The sequence below is a fragment of the Antedon bifida genome, chromosome 6, assembly GCF_963402885.1.
Source record: "Antedon bifida chromosome 6, ecAntBifi1.1, whole genome shotgun sequence".
In the NCBI taxonomy this organism is placed as follows: Eukaryota; Metazoa; Echinodermata; class Crinoidea; order Comatulida; family Antedonidae; genus Antedon; species Antedon bifida.
The window spans coordinates 11,505,985-11,521,986 of NC_136231.1; the positions used below are offsets into that span (position 1 = coordinate 11,505,985).

The 16,002-nt window shown below is 34.1% G+C and overlaps 1 protein-coding gene across 2 annotated transcripts; it reads left to right on the forward strand.

Annotated features, from left to right (window-relative positions):
• The first annotated feature begins 490 nt into the window (after window positions 1-490).
• Window positions 491-11,399, forward strand: LOC144845298 (fibrocystin-L-like). 2 transcript variants are annotated; one of them, XM_078702515.1, is made up of 5 exons: window positions 491-623; window positions 7,444-7,634; window positions 9,247-9,443; window positions 9,885-10,232; window positions 11,356-11,399. In XM_078702515.1, exons 2-3 carry the CDS (start codon window positions 7,472-7,474, stop codon window positions 9,378-9,380), a joined length of 297 nt encoding a protein of 98 aa, XP_078558641.1. In that variant the 5' UTR covers window positions 491-623; window positions 7,444-7,471; the 3' UTR covers window positions 9,381-9,443; window positions 9,885-10,232; window positions 11,356-11,399. The 2 variants fall into 2 exon arrangements, with proteins under 2 accessions (XP_078558641.1, XP_078558640.1); XM_078702514.1 differs by lacking the exons at window positions 491-623; window positions 7,444-7,634 and adding an exon at window positions 8,461-9,095.
• Window positions 11,400-16,002: the final 4,603 nt, after the last annotated feature.

Sequence of the window (16,002 nt, forward strand, 5' to 3'; positions counted from 1 at the left end):
TACAAACCGAATACTGTAATTAAGCAATTATGATGAATTAGATTAGATAATGTATAAATGTAAAAATCATAATGAATGGAACAATGTTAATGATGATGAAATAAAAGTGGGAAACCCAAAAAAGACACAAAAAAAAGATATAAACATTTTCAATAAATATGAACATTTTTATTATTCATTTTAAAAGATTTTAATTCTGTTTTTCAAATGTTATTATTTTGTCAGTTTGGGGAACTATATTTTGCATTCTGTCAAATAAAATCAATGTATAGATATTATATATGCATACTTGACTTTCATAAGGAAATTTGTCAAAGGACTTTCTTACTCTTCTACCTTCTTTTTCTTAACGTGTACTGATAATGCCATTCCATTGTGTAATCAGACACGTAATTTATAAATTCTGATTAAAATATTACATTTTCCCATTTTCATGTAAATATTTCAGAATCAACCGGAGAATGCAGGTCAAAGTGCAAAACAGTGTGCACCTTGTGGTCCAGACAATGGAAATGCTGGATACGTGAGGGCAAATTTCATGTCTGGTGATAATGGTGCTCCATTTTTTCCATTTCATGGTATACATAATTACCCAGCTATTGCTGGAAGCACAAGATTGCAAGGTATGTAAAAGCATGACATAATCTGGTCCTTACTTGGACAAACCTAGTCCTTACTTGGACAAACCAGTTGAGTTCTATTGCAGGAAACGTATACTCATACTGTTTACACATGAAGCTGAATGCTTATTTGGATAACATAAAATTGCCATTGTATCCAAGTTATCACCACTGTAATGTTGAGGTTGTCCCTTAGTACTGTTTTATCATAAAATATGTCTTTAATATCGGAATACATTTTTGGTGAAACTTACCAAATGAATATGTTTCAACATACTTATTCATTTACAAATAAAGGTATTTTGCTCTTTCTTATCAATAGATGTCACATTCGCTCATTTTGATACTGCGTGTAAGAAAGATCATTACGCTACTATGACCAATCCATCAAATGATGATGGTATCCACCCAATGTCCGCTGTAGGTACTGTACAAAGAAGGTAACAGTCAGAGACAAGAACAGGGTTTACATACATATACCTAATTTAGGGTAAGTACTAATAGTATTTATCCTATATATCTACGGACCACTTGCATTTATCCAAGTTACGTAAATGTAATCATTGTGTATCCTTACTTGCTAGTTGCATTATTTTCATCAACCTAGTACACTTACCTACAATACTTTTTGTAATGTACCGATTTACAATACAAATAAGTGAGAGAGAGACAAGTTCTGTTATAGTTGAAAGCTAGCACTGAAGTGTTTATTCTTTATTCTACATCTACTATATATAATAACAATATCGGTAATGGGTAATTAATCTGTCAAGGTGGAATGTTTAGTGGTCTCAGCAGAGGGGTCTACTTTAGCCATTAGTGACCATTAAGTAGCCAGGGTTATATAGAAGTGGGTTAACATAATATATATGGTAACAGGTGAAGGAAGTATAAATAATTGGTAGCAAGTAATATTAATCAAGTTCAATACATTACATTCCCTCCCTTCTATTATAAACAATTCTAAGCTATTTATTTATAATTGAATCAAAGCAGCACTGTACTAAGTTATGGTTTAATAACACTTTAAATGTATATGGTATAATGCACTGTATAAAGTAAAATATAAGATCAACATTTTAAATTGTCCAGTAATAATGTCCATAAAAGTTTCTATATTTCAGTTATTAAAAATGTCCATATCTTTCCGGCGGTTTTCTATCGCGAGTAAGGTATACTCTTCGCTGAGCAGTAATAGACTGTGCTTCGACAGTCGATTGTGATGTTTCCACTGTTCAGATTTGGATTAATGAGTTTGAACAGGCCTATAACGCTTCCTGATATGGTCAGCATGACGACGACAAACTCGTCCATCTTCTAGTTTTATCTTGAATGAGATGCGACCGGATTTTAATATTATTGTTCCGGGTAACCATTTCAGATTTTGTCCTCTAAAGTTCTTTATATACACCTACTCTCCTTCTACAAAAGTGCGTTCTTTGCATGACGATCATGGGCTAATTTCTGTTTTTCAAGTTGAGTGATAACACGATCTGCTTGATAAGGGTGTAAAAGATCAAAATGCGTTTTCAATTTTCGGCCATTCAGTAATTCTGCTGGTGTTTTGCCAGTTGTGCTATGAGGTGTATTTCTATATTTAAATAGGAATCTTGAATTGTTTTTTTTTTTAACTTTATTTGGTAATCAAGGTTAAAAAACAATAAAATATAATACATAGAAAATAGAAAAACAATTGCACGGAAAAAACAGGCCTTGATTACAAGGAATGCCAAGAAAAGTTAAAAACTTATTTCCACTTGGGTCCTAAAAAGAAGAAACTGATAACAAGAACATACAAATTACAACATAAGAATCTTGCGACTTTTGTTTCGATATATCCATCTTTCATACGTTTCATTGTTTCTTTAAATGTGCGTACAGCACGTTCCGCAAGACCATTCGATGATGGGTGATATGGGGCTGTTAAAGAATGTCTTATTCCATTTCGCTTTACGAATGTATGAAATTCATCACTGGTGAAACATGTTCCATTGTCGGATACTATTTTATCTGGCAATCCATGCGATGCAAATATAAGCCTGAGCTTATCCACTGTGGTATTTGTCGTTGAGGAATTTACCGGAATTACCTCAAGCCATTTTGAGTATGCATCGTATTAAAAACATTTTTCCAATAAATGGTCCAGCATAGTCGATATGTAATCGTGACCATGGTCTATTTGGCCAATTCCATGGGTGCAATGGTGCTTTAGGTGGTAAAGTTTGATTGGATTGGCATGTATCGCACTGCTTTGATATGTCTTTGTCCATATAAGCCACCATAACGAATCCTGAGCAAAACTTTTCATTCTGACAATTCCAGTATGACCGTCATGTAGTGCTTGTAGCAACTGTTTTCTACCAGGCTGTGGAACAACAATTCTATTTCCCCACAAAATACATCCATCTTGTGTAGAGAGTTCTCTTTGTCAGATCCATCCAATATGGTTGCAAGTTTTCAATTTTTGGATTAGTATTGGGCCAACCCTTTTTAATGTAGTAAAGAACTCGAGAAAGTGTTGGATCTTTAACCGTCCAACCTTTAATATCTGCTGTGGAAACTGGAGATTGGTTCATTGGCTCCATCAATAGAACAGTTTCGGCAGGTTGTGGAATTGATTCTGGTTTTCCTGGCAATGGTAATCTGCTTAAGGCATCCGCATTGGCATGGGACTTTGTCAGTTTGAATTTTAATGTATATTTGTATGTACCTAATTTCAGTGCCCAACGTTGGATTCTAGCTGATGCTTGGCTAGGCACAAGTCTGTCCTCATTAATAAGACCCAGCAATGGCTTATGGTCTGTTACCAATGTGAAATGTCTACCATAAATGTAAGACTGAAATCGCGTTACTCCGAAAACGCATGCCAAACCTTCTTTCTCAATTTGCGAATACTTTTTTTCCGCTTCTGCAAGTGTTCTAGATGCAAATGCGATTGGTCTTTCTGTACCGCCCCAATTCCATATTGAGATGCATCACACGATAATATTATTTCCTTTTTTGGATCATAATGTGCAAGTACTCTGCAGGAAAGTAGCAATTCCTTTGATTTATCAAAAGTAGATTGTTCTAAATTTGTCCAGTTCCAAGCTTTATCCTTACTAAGTAAGGCATATAACAGAGCAATTAAGTGTGTTGGATAAGTTTGGTAAAAACTTCATAATAAGATAATAATCCCAAATAAGCTCTCAGTTCTGTCAAGTTTTGAGACGCTGGAGCATCTTTAATTGCTCTCACTTTGGCGTTTGTGGGATGCAATCCCTCTTTGTCGATCAGGTGTCCCAAATAACCAACAGATTTAACCATAAAAACACACTTACTCTTTTTTAGACGAAGTCCAGCATCTGCCAGTCGCTTTAGGACGGTTTCAAGAGTTTCGAAATGCTCAAAATCTTTCTTTCCTGTCGTAATTAATATATCGTCCAGGTATACTGTAACACCTTTAATTCCTTGTAATAGTCCTTCCATGACAAGCTGGAAAATCGCTGGTGCTGAAGAGACTTCAAACGGCAACCGTGTATATTGTAAAGTCCCTTTTGAGTGTTGATTACAACATATTTTCGAGAATCTTTATCCAAGAGTAATTGTTGGTACGCTTTTGACATATGTCCAATTTAGTAAATTTTTCTTCGGGGCAAAGGATACTGATCAACTTTGGCTGCTTTATTTACAGTAATTTTGTAGTCACCACAGATCCTAATGGTAGATTTATCTGCCTTAAGTACCGGAACTATTGGTGCAGCCCAGTCTGAAAACTGTATAGGTTCAATAATGCCTTCTCGTTGTAAGCGATCAAGTTAGTCATCTACTTTCTGTCGCAAAGCATACGGAACATTTCTGGCTTTGCAAAATTTTGGCATTGTCTCTTTATCAACATACATTTTTGCTTCAGTACCCTTAAGGGTACCTAGTTCATCTTTAAATATTTCTTGGTATTTACCAAGCAGTGAACTTAAATCTAATTGGTTTATTACCTTGATTTGTTGCCAGTCCAACTTTATAAACTGAAGCCAGTCTCGACCAATTAGGGTAGGTCCATCTGTTCGCACAATCGTTAACGGTAATATTGTAGTAGTACTCTGGTATGTAACTTCAGCATTAATTTTACCCAAAACATCCATTATTTGTCCAGTGTACGTACGTAGCTTAACTGACGATGGTTCAAGTTTTCTTTCAGGCCATAATTGCCTAAATTTCGTCTGCGACATTATTGATACCGAGGCTCCTGTGTCAATTTCCATTTCAGTATCCAAACCATCTAACAGTATCTTAACTTTCATAGGTGGAGGACTAGACGTGGTCTTTATTCCAAATAATTCTTCATACATTTCTGTAGCTATGTTGCTTGGTTCATCGCTTGGCTCATCTGCCACAACATTTTTAACTGTTTGGGGCTTCCCCTTCTTTTTGCTAAGACAAACAGATTGAATGTGTCCTACCTTGTTACAATAATGGCAAGTTGTTTGCTTAAAATAACATTTGTCTGGCAAATGGTTATTCTTTCCACAGCGAAAACATGGTTTCGACTTCTTATTTGTATTTGACATAACTAGTTTTTATGGCTTCATAAGATTATGTTAACACAATATATGTGCATAAATTGCAATATTATAGCATAATTATCGAATTTTAAAAAGTGGACATTTTTGCCATTTTTCGAAATAATTCCTTTTTTCCCCCGCATTGAAATTTTCGAAAAATGGCAAAATTTCGACCCTTTTATTTGTTTACATAACTAGTTACTATGGCTCTATAAGATGATGTTAACACAATATATATACATAAATGACAATATTATAATAGCATAATTATTGGATATTAAAAAGTGAACATTTTGCAAATTTTCGAAAAATTCCTTCGGTCCCCAGCAGTGAAATTTTCGAAAAATGGCCAAATACTTACCCTTTTATTTTTTGACTTAACTAGTTTTTATGTCTCCATAAGATGATGTTAACACAATATATGTGCATAAATTGCAATATTATAGCATACTTATTGAATTTTAAAAAGAAGAAAATTTGGCAATTTTTCTAAAAAATTCCTTTGGTCCCCCGCAGTGAATTTTTCGAAAAATGTCAAAATTTAGACCTTTTTATTTTTTTACACAACTAGTTACTATGGCTTTATAAGATGATGTTACCATAATATATGTGCATAAATGGCAATATTATAGCATAATTCTTGAAGTTTAAAAAGTGGAAATTTTGGACATTTTTTGAACAATTCCGTAAATTTTGACTTCTTTTTGTAAGCAATTTTGTTTACATTTTCAACTGCAGCTGCAGAGGTTGGCTGCGCCAGATCTCTTACATTTCTTGTTGCAGTTTCGATGCTAGTTGCAATTTCAACAGCTTTTTCCAGTGTCAGTGCTTTTTCTGCCAAAAGACCAAATTCCGTGATTACGGACGCCAAAAACTAGACGATCTCGTAACATTGTATTGAGCGAGGCTCCAAAGTTACAGAATTCTGCCATCGATCGAAGCGATGCCATAAATTCAGGCACTGTTTCATTATCACGTCGAAAGCGTGAGTTGAATTTGTATCGCTGTACAATTTCACTAGGCACTGGACTGTGATGCCCATTCATAGCTGTTACCAGCTCATCGAATGTTTTATCCTTGGGTTTTTCTGGTGTAACCAAATTTCGTAAAAGCTTATAAGATGATGGGCCAATAACTGTTAACAGTGTTGCTTGTTTCTTCTCCTCTGTAGTAATTTCTTTTGCCTTGAAATACAAGTTACTTACTTACTTATTTGTTTTCATAGCTATCCCCAATATTGGGGACATTTCGCCGTCATTGACATTATGTTGACATAGCACAACTTTTCTTAATTTTATGAGAGACGTTAATTTTGATGAGAAGGTCATGGAACACTAATTAATTTTAAAAACAACTAAAAACCTGGGAACTGTAACCCTGACGGGTACTCTCCCTCCGGGTCAAAGGGATCCCGAAACTCATCGGTGGGCAGGGGCGCTCATCTCCCTGTTCAGGACTATTCCTGATGATTACCCAACCTATTTACATTTAAAATTAAAATTAAACATCAAGACATAACTTAATCAACTTAATGACTACTGGACATAGTAGTTATTGTCTTCTATAAAAGATGCTGGAAGCACTTCCTTATATAGTCTTCTCGGTCTAGTTGACTAGCGTTTATATTTCTCTGAAGTATACTTGGGCTCGGTCTTCCTATCAATTTACTTTTTTGGTCATAAAATGTAAGAACTTCGCAGGGATCATAGGTTCTGTCTCCGAATACAGTGTGAAATCCAGTTAGATTGCTGTTGTTGGTAGAATATCGTGTTGGTTATTGCGTAGAGCCTCTGGTTATTGACAACGTACCGCCAATCAGTTTCCTGTTGTTCTTCTTCTTCCTCAGACTCTAGTCTAAAGTCTAAACGCTCAACAAACTGTGACCAATCTTCCCTTCCTTCAATAAATTCTTCAATTTTGCCAATAAGGGCCATTCTCGTCGCCACTGTAGTGTAATGTACCGATTTACAATACAAATAAGTGAGAGAGAGACAAGTTCTGTTATAGTTGAAAGCTAGCACTGAAGTGTTTATTCTTTATTCTACATTTACTATATATTATAATAACAATATCGGTAATGGGTAATTAATCTGTCAAGGTGGAATGTTTAGTGGTCTAAGCAGAGGGTCTACTTTAGCCATTAGTGACCATTAAGTAGCCAGGGTTATATAGAAGTGGGTTAACATAATATATATGGTAACAGGTGAAGGAAGTTTAAATAATTGGTAGCAAGTAATATTAATCAAGTTCAATACATTACACTTTTCATTTAATCTTAACAGTAAAGTTAATCTTTCTGATTGCGTGGAGATGGATTGTGATGCATTTAAGAAAGCAATGATCAGAGATGAAGATGGTGGAATTCTAGGAGGATCACGGCCTGGTTATGTTATTCCTGATTCTCCATACGAGTGGGATAGAGATCCGAGACGTGGACTTAAAATTCCTTATGATGAAAAATGTCCACATAAAGGTTGGTTGTCTGCTTTAATGTTGAATTTTAGCTTTTGTAAACTGTGATTCTTCCCTAAATCTTTCCTCCTATTAAAGTTGCACTCTTGAAACAAGACCAGTCCATTCACCGAGACTGGGCACGCAATTTTATTGTGGCATCCCTTTTTTGAGGAGTAGGAAAATCACTGTGTTGTAGCTGTGATCTTTTATATAATCTGCTCTTTTCATTGGTGTCATGGGTACACATGTCAAGAGCGAATCAGCACATTTATGTCTATCGTTGCAATTGGAGAGACTTATGAGATGTATATGAGAGTTCAACGAATCCTCAAACGTTATGACTTCATTTCCTGAACACAGCTCCAGATCAGAAAATAGTTGTCGGCATCTGGTATGCCAATCCTCAACGCTTAGATGTGTACCATCAAGGTCACTATGTCATGTCAAATAACGGGCAGCTGGATGGAGATATGTTCATATACAATACAATACAATACAATACAAATCTTTCTTTATTCTGGAATAGCTCTTTCAATACACAAGTACTGGTCTCCCAAGAGGTCCAGATTTGGAAAAAAAATACAAGAAAAATAAAAGTAAAAGCTATATTAAAACTATGTACAATAGAAGTTATACAAGATGTTTAAATTCAACTTGACTAAGTGTCTCATAATTTTTACGGATATGTACAGGAAGATTATTCCATAAGGTTGGTGCTCTATAATTAAACATTCTCTTTCCATAAATATTGTTCCATGCTGGAACATTTAGAGTTTTTGTTGATTGACTTCTTGTATTTTTTGTGTGAAAAGTGTCCATAAATTTGAATAGATTTGTTAAATAAGATGGTGCTAAACCCTGTAGGCATTTAAATAGCATAATTAATAAATCATTTTCCCATCTGTCATGGACACTCTTCCATTTTAGTGAGGACATCAATTCTGTTATAGGGGTGTACATATCAGCATAAAGAATGATTCTAGCTACTCTATTTTGAAGTACTTGAAGACGATTAACAAGTTCTAAGTTACAATTTGACCAAACATTACTACAGTAATCAAAACAAGGTAATACTATTGCATTAGCAAGTAGTCTTAAAGCAAAATTTGGAATATAATATCTTAATCTACGAATAATACCGATACGTTGTGATACTCTAGAAGCTACTTGTTCAACATGCTGTTTCCATGAAGATATTTAAAATTGTCAACTTTTTCGACATCATTGCCATTAATAGAAAGAGAAATATGGGTTCCAGAAGATCCAAACGTTCAGTTCATGCCAACTCCTGACTCCAGCATTTATGGCGAGAACTATTTTGATCGCGATTGGCAGACTCTTTGGATACTTATACGTGGTAGTGACCCAATTGACATCATCACTACACCGGTTATAATGGTTGACTTTGGTGTGGCTCCTGTTGATGTTTTCTATGAAGAAGATCTTGTTAACAATCTTGCCAGTTTGGTATATATAATAAGTAAATAGCTTTCTTTAACCATATTAAAGTATCACATAATCTATCCAGATTTCTTCTTTTTTCAGTTTCATATGTTTAGAAATGAGTTGAATTTTATTTAATTACCTATTCTTTTAATATCTAAACAATAATTAATATTTTTTCCTTACAGGCAATTCAACCCTTGAACATGATAAGTTAGTTAACCTTCAAGCAGAAATTGTTAATGCAGCACAAACCGGTACTTTGTACGAGAGTCTTGAAGTTGAGGTTATTAGCAATGACCGATCCTTCTCCCCCAACTGAAGACCCAACAAGGGGTGTGAGAGCAACAAATACAACAGGAGGTCCAAGTACAGGCAATGCAACGTAAGTCACAATTTAAGAAGTAATGAGTTGAAGTAGAGTTTTCTGTAGAGTTACTGTAGTATAGAACTGGCTTGTATCGTCTTGTCCAAAGTCTTAAATTGTATTCTCATGTGTGGCGTGCAACAAACATAACCATAATGCCTATATCATTACAAACCAACATAACTAATTGGTTCACAGGTATTCTGAGAAGCAAGCTGAAGAAGAGGCATCTAGTGACCCAAAGCACAATGAGTATACGTTTACGGCTGATGCTATGGAGAACCATCCATTTGAGGTTCAGCCTTGCATCTCTATATTGGATACCAGTGTAGGTTTTAACACAATTCTTTCTAAACTCCAATATACTGTAGGCTATCAAGCTTTGGTAATACACCATAGGTTTGATACAAATATTCTACGAAAAAAAGGAATTATTCAATGATTTTTTGATTTTTTCAGGCTGAAATTGTGCAAAATCTGGGACATTCTTCACATCCATGGAAAATGCCCAGGAGTATCTGATGCAGAGCTCGTCAGCAACAACACTGTAGATATAATCCATGACTGGGCCAACTTCACTGATCTTGCCATTAATCTGTCGGGAAGTGGTTACTTCTTTGAATTCAGCATTGTTTATTCCAACTCATCCACGCTAGAAGGTATCAACTCAACAGAGTTTTCTGTCATTGAGGGTGTTTTCCACATATCAATCGCAGATCAACAGTAAAAGTTTTGGAGAAATTTAATGTTCAGTTTAATCTAATTGAAGATTTTACAACGGATATTGCAGAACATCTGGATTCCAAGGTTGGTGATTTTTTAATTAATTATAAGTCATTTTCAAATTGTCAATGCAGTTCTCTCTCTAATTAACCATCCATCTTCTATTTAATACTGCATTATAATTCAAAAATCACCATCAATTGTAGACTAGTGACGTATCCAATCTAAGAGCAACTTCTTTTTGAAGACTACAGTCCATTTCAAATATTCAATGCAGGTCTCCCTCTATTTAACCCACTACCTTCTATTAATACTTCCCCCTACCCCAATTTTAAAAGCATCTTCAATTGTAGACTATCGTATCCACTCTAAGAGCAACTTATGTTGAAGACTAGCCAAAAGTACCTACAAGTCGACACTCCCATAAAAATCCAATTACAGACTACTTTCAAATTTGATTTCATCGGCTGTATAAATCACCTCAAATTAAAGACAACCTCCAGAACAATTGGATAAATATTGGTCAAACATTGGTCAAACAAGGATAAATAAAATATTCTAGGCTTTTCCTTAGGCTTTTTGTCTGGCACTTACTTGTTTTGGGTTCAGGCAGTCTTTAATTTCAGTATTTTGCAACTTAATAACAAGTTGTGTTAAAATACTTCTATAAGGGAACATATTAAGTGGATTGTTTTTAATAACAGATAATGATCACAAATCACAGGAGATCAGGAAAGTGCTAGATATGCACAAGCATGTGATGCGGTATATGCCCAAAATAAAAAGCAGGCAGCAGAGACTTCGAGGCCACAAGAACAGCCAATAGCCAAGGACATATCAACCTTGAAGAATTATAATGTAATTGCTGTAGTTGCGGGTGAAAACGTTTTAAACACGGCACATCTTTTTAAAAAAAAATAGGCATTGTTGCTGGTACAATGCAAACTTCACTCTCACAAAGCATAAACACCTTAAAAACCAGAATCTCGCCAAAACCTAGATTATCTCAAAATATTTCCTGCCCTTTATATAGTCCGTACAGCTTATTACCCACACAGTACATATCTTTTACTTACCTGTTCTGCCAGTAGGTAATTGAAAAATCAGCAAATTTTGTCAAATTAACAAGTGGCAACACTTGTACAGGTAAGAAGAATAAGAAAACTTAATTTTTTTTAATTAATTATTTTATTGTGTTTTTCTATAGGAGATAACCCAGAAGCCTAGAAGTAGAAATGAATACTTTTACAGGTAAGCTTTAATATAGTTTATAAACAAAGTATGTAAAATAAGAATACTTCTTTTGCTAATAGAAGAGACAATTCCAGAGTGCCATAAAATCAAGACCATATATTTGTTGGTTCTAAACATGGGAAAAAATTTTATGGTAGATCTTAAGTTCTTCAATGCAATCAGTGCAATCAAAGTACTTAATGTACAGATAGATATTAGGAATATATTAAATTGTTAACTTTTCATTTATTATTGATCAGCAGATGAAACTTTTAAAGAAGAAGAAAACATCACAGGTAAGCTTATAAAACATTACTAATAAAAATCTATACCAGCTGGTGCTGAGGTGAGGTGAAATTAAGATTGACTCTTTCTATGAAGTTCTTTTTTAGTGTTAAAATTAATTAATCCATGTCCCATTTTCCATTCCAATCTGTCCCTGTGTCATAAGAAATGTTTAAGAGTTGTGCAACTGTAGATGCCGGAAATGGCACTTATCAGACACAAATTAGATTTTCGTAAACATTACATTCTTAACATTTTATTGTTGTTTATCAGCAGATGATGCTGATAGTTATGGACAACTAGAAATTGCCACAACATCAGGTAAGTCTACTACAATATTAGCAGCAAAACATTTGAAAACACAAATGTACAATGTATCAAGAACGAAAATGTATAAAATATTAATGTTATAAATTGTTTTTGTTTACTACTATAGGAGATGACCTATACAACCATGACGATCTCACAGGTAAGTTTATATTTAAAAAGGTTCGTTCTTCACATGCCAAAGAGCATTCAATTGGTTAAAGAGCAGTGCATATATATGATTAGACTGGGTTCCAGCCCGTAAATAGTAAAGATAAATAATTTGGCACATATGGTATGATAACCTACGTCATTCTTATCGGATGTTTGCGGGCATGCAAATCGATTTCTTCACATATTTCCCCAGTGCGTAAATCTGAGTATTATATTATACGTATAAAACGCCATATGTGCCAAAATTTACGGGCTGGAACCCAGTCTAATATAGAATGGATGTCTGAGGTTGTCATATGTACCTGTAGGCCTATACTTCTGTATTTAAGCATTTTAATTGGAATATTGTTGAACATTAAAGGGAAAGAGATCAATATAGTGTTATTTTTTAACAAGTACAGTACTACAGTAGTTATAAAATATGGGCCGGTTGTTGGTCGCAAATATTCAATTTCTCGATTCCAAGTGGATAGCTGTTATGTGACATCAAAATAGGACAAATTTAGGACAAATACATCTGTAAGAGATGATAGAATAATTGCATTTTTGTTTTTCTCATTTTGCAGGCAAGAAAGAGGTAGCGAAATTGTTGACATCAAATCCTGGATTCTCAATTCAAAATTGGATAATTATAAGGATGAAAGTTAAGAATGAAAAAATGATGCTGATGAGTTTTTGATTTTAAAAGATTTGAAAATAGATATAACATAACGTATGTTAACGTTCTGATTGATATACTTGTTTTTAATAGTGTTACCATATCAATTTGTCAGGCTGTTGCAACTATGGGCGCGTTTATACAACACGCTATTACACGCATATTCAACACGCCTACGAGAAGTGTGTTCTATAACATCGAAGCGATTCCGTGTAATGAGATTTTAATTGCAAAAAAGGCTACTTGGCTGAATCCTAACATTTTGTGGATTCCCGGTTGCTGTTATTATTATAAATAATAGTGTAATTTGATATTTGGGCTACAATAGTCTATAGATTATAGCATGGATTAATTAGTTTAAACTAATTAATACATGGTTATATACTACAAGTTGATCAATTTGGAAATGTTTGCAATATTAAAAGTGTAATTTGATATTTGGGCTACAATAGTCTATAGCATGTATTAATTAGTTTAAACTAATTGATTCCGTAAATCTTCTAATTGTAACCCTGGGTTATTATTTTTTGATTGTTTTTTAGGGTGGGTTACTATTAGAAGTGGGGGGGGGGGGGGAAAGGGGATTACTATTGGAGTAGTGGGTTATTATTACTAATCTTAAATTAGGCACCTGAAAATAGTAACCCACCCCAACTTTTCCGGTCAGCAAATCATAGAAAAATAATAAAACAGTACGAATAAATAAATTTGTTTGAACTTTATTTTATAAACTCAAAAACACTCAGTCCTCCCGAGATCAACATGCATTATCTCCTTATTTTCAAAATATTGTAATAAAATATATAGTTTTTGTGACTCTAATAATAACCTCCCCCATGGGTTACTAGTAGTAGTAGTGGGTTATTATTATAGATTGACTTATAAGTTGGGTTACTACTAGAAGGGGGGTTACTATTAGAGTGTGGGTTACTATTAGAATTGACGGTACATGGTATAATACAAGCTGATCAATTTGGAAATGTTCACAATATTAAAGTGTAATTTATTAAGTTATTCAGTGATTAAATATTTCAAAGTATTTCAGCTAGAATGTCAATGTTTCTAATTTATTTTTCTTTACATTATGATCATTTATTTATACATAAAAATCATCACATATAAGACAAGAACAATTGTCCTGTAATTGATCCTGCTGGAGATAGATTTCATACATGTTAAAAACGTCAAATGTTTTAAAAAAAATTACCGGTATGAATATGAAAATATGAAGCACAATTAGTGTAGTATGTTGCTTAATCAAATTCTTAAAATTAATACTGTAACAGACTGAAATTAGGAACTATCCAGTGTATGTTAGATTCAATTAATAGTATTCCTAACACAGTACATTACTGTAGCAGCTTTGAGCGAGTAGCCAGATTTCTAATTCTTACATGATTGTACAGTAGAACAAATCATCAATAAAATAATCCAATACTTTTACTGGATTTGGACATCAGATGAATCTCTGATGAATCTAAAGATGTTAAAAACCACATGGACAATTGTTATTTAAATATTTTCAACGTCATGACAATACAAATTACATATTTAGAATATGACATCAACTAAGAACAATATAGCCATAGAAAATGAGAAAAACTGCAACCAGCTGCCCAAGAACATTTACTCCATCAACACATCAGACACTAGGCCTATATGAAAAGGAAAAAGACATTATTAATGTTAACACAACGAGTACCAGACAACATAACTCTTTTGGGATCATTTCAGCCACCAGTTATTGCGGCCGTCAGTTATGCCAGTACATTTTTTTTTTTTATTTATTTTACATGTGCCAATAAGTATGTGTGATTTTTATAAATAAAGTTGTTTTGTTTCCGTTTTGGTTTTATTCTGCAAATTGTGGTTTTTTGAATGTTGGAAATTAGTTTATTTATTATTAGTTACCATTACCAATATTAATAATTAATATTCATTTTATCGATAACAGGATTATGGTTTCTGTATCAAGTTATAAACTCCAAGTGCATAAGAAATGAAGAAGTACAATTAAAAAAACGGGAAATATTGTGTTTATGAGATGAGCCTTTGTTGTTTGGGGTATCATGTATAATAATGATATGCAGAAATAAGAAAAGACGTAAACAAAAGAAATATACGATTAATTATTATAATTAATCATTAAAACTAGATGTTAGATTAGTAAAATTTGTTTTGTATTAAGACACATTGATTAGTATTTATCGGCTGTTTAATAATTAATTAATATTTACTATATTCATAAAAACATTGCGCGGCTGATACTTGACTAGATACTAAACTAGTTTAATGGCCATTTAGTTCTGTGTTTATTTATGGCTATTTGGAGGCCTCCTTTTGTTTGGTGCGCATACAAAAGTGGGCCCGATCATTCGTTTAACACCCATACGCGAATCCTGGGCGAATATCTACTAGGCCTATTCTAGGCCTACCTAGCTAGGCTTAGGCTAGGGCCTAGCCTAGGCCTACCTAGCTAGGCTTAGGCTAGGGCCTAGCCTAAGAAAGATAAGCTAAATAGGCCTAGCTAGGCCCCTAGGCTAGTTATTTAATTTTGGCCCTAATTAATAGCGATATACAGTACTATGCGGCGACTATAATAGGCTAGGCCTAACCTTTTAGCTTAGCTGACTAGGCCTATGCAACTAGTTTTTAAAATTGGTACCAACTCACCTCACGCCCAGCCAGGCGGCAAAGGCCGCATCACTTAGACCTAGGCTAGGCCTTCTAGGCCTAGAATAGAAGACACCGACAACAAATTAAAAGACATGCCTCTAGGACCTAGATTATTTATAAATTTGGTGAAACAGAATTTAACCGTTTAATTATTTTGTTTTATATAAATTGTAGCCTTAAGGATTGACAGAAAATAAACTTAGATAGGGGTCAATCGGTTGATTTTACTTCCCTCTTTTTACTCGGGGTACCCGAGTCTAGGACTTATTAGTGTAAAATGGCCTTAAGGGTAATAATAAACTCCCCTTAGCACAGCGATTGCGGTATGAAAACGTTAAGGGGAAAGACAAAAAGGGTTATATCTGCCATTTTACCTACAAAATAAAAAAAAAGTTTGTATCGTAATTGGAATCATTAACATATATGTTGAAACGCAAAAAAGAATATATTTAGCCGATATTTTGGTTTAAAACGGTTGGAATACCATCTTTCCCACTACACCTGTACAAACCCATTTGCATA

What these genes read in the sequence shown, in the direction of transcription:
- LOC144845298 (XM_078702514.1), top strand. Translation starts at nt 8,894, where the DNA reads ATGCCAACTCCTGACTCCAGCATTTATGGCGAGAACTATTTTGATCGC. An exon ending in CAGTTTGGTATATATAATAA is followed by an intron (nt 9,096 to 9,246) that starts GTAAATAGCTTT and finishes TTTTCCTTACAG; the next exon opens with GCAATTCAACCCTTGAACAT.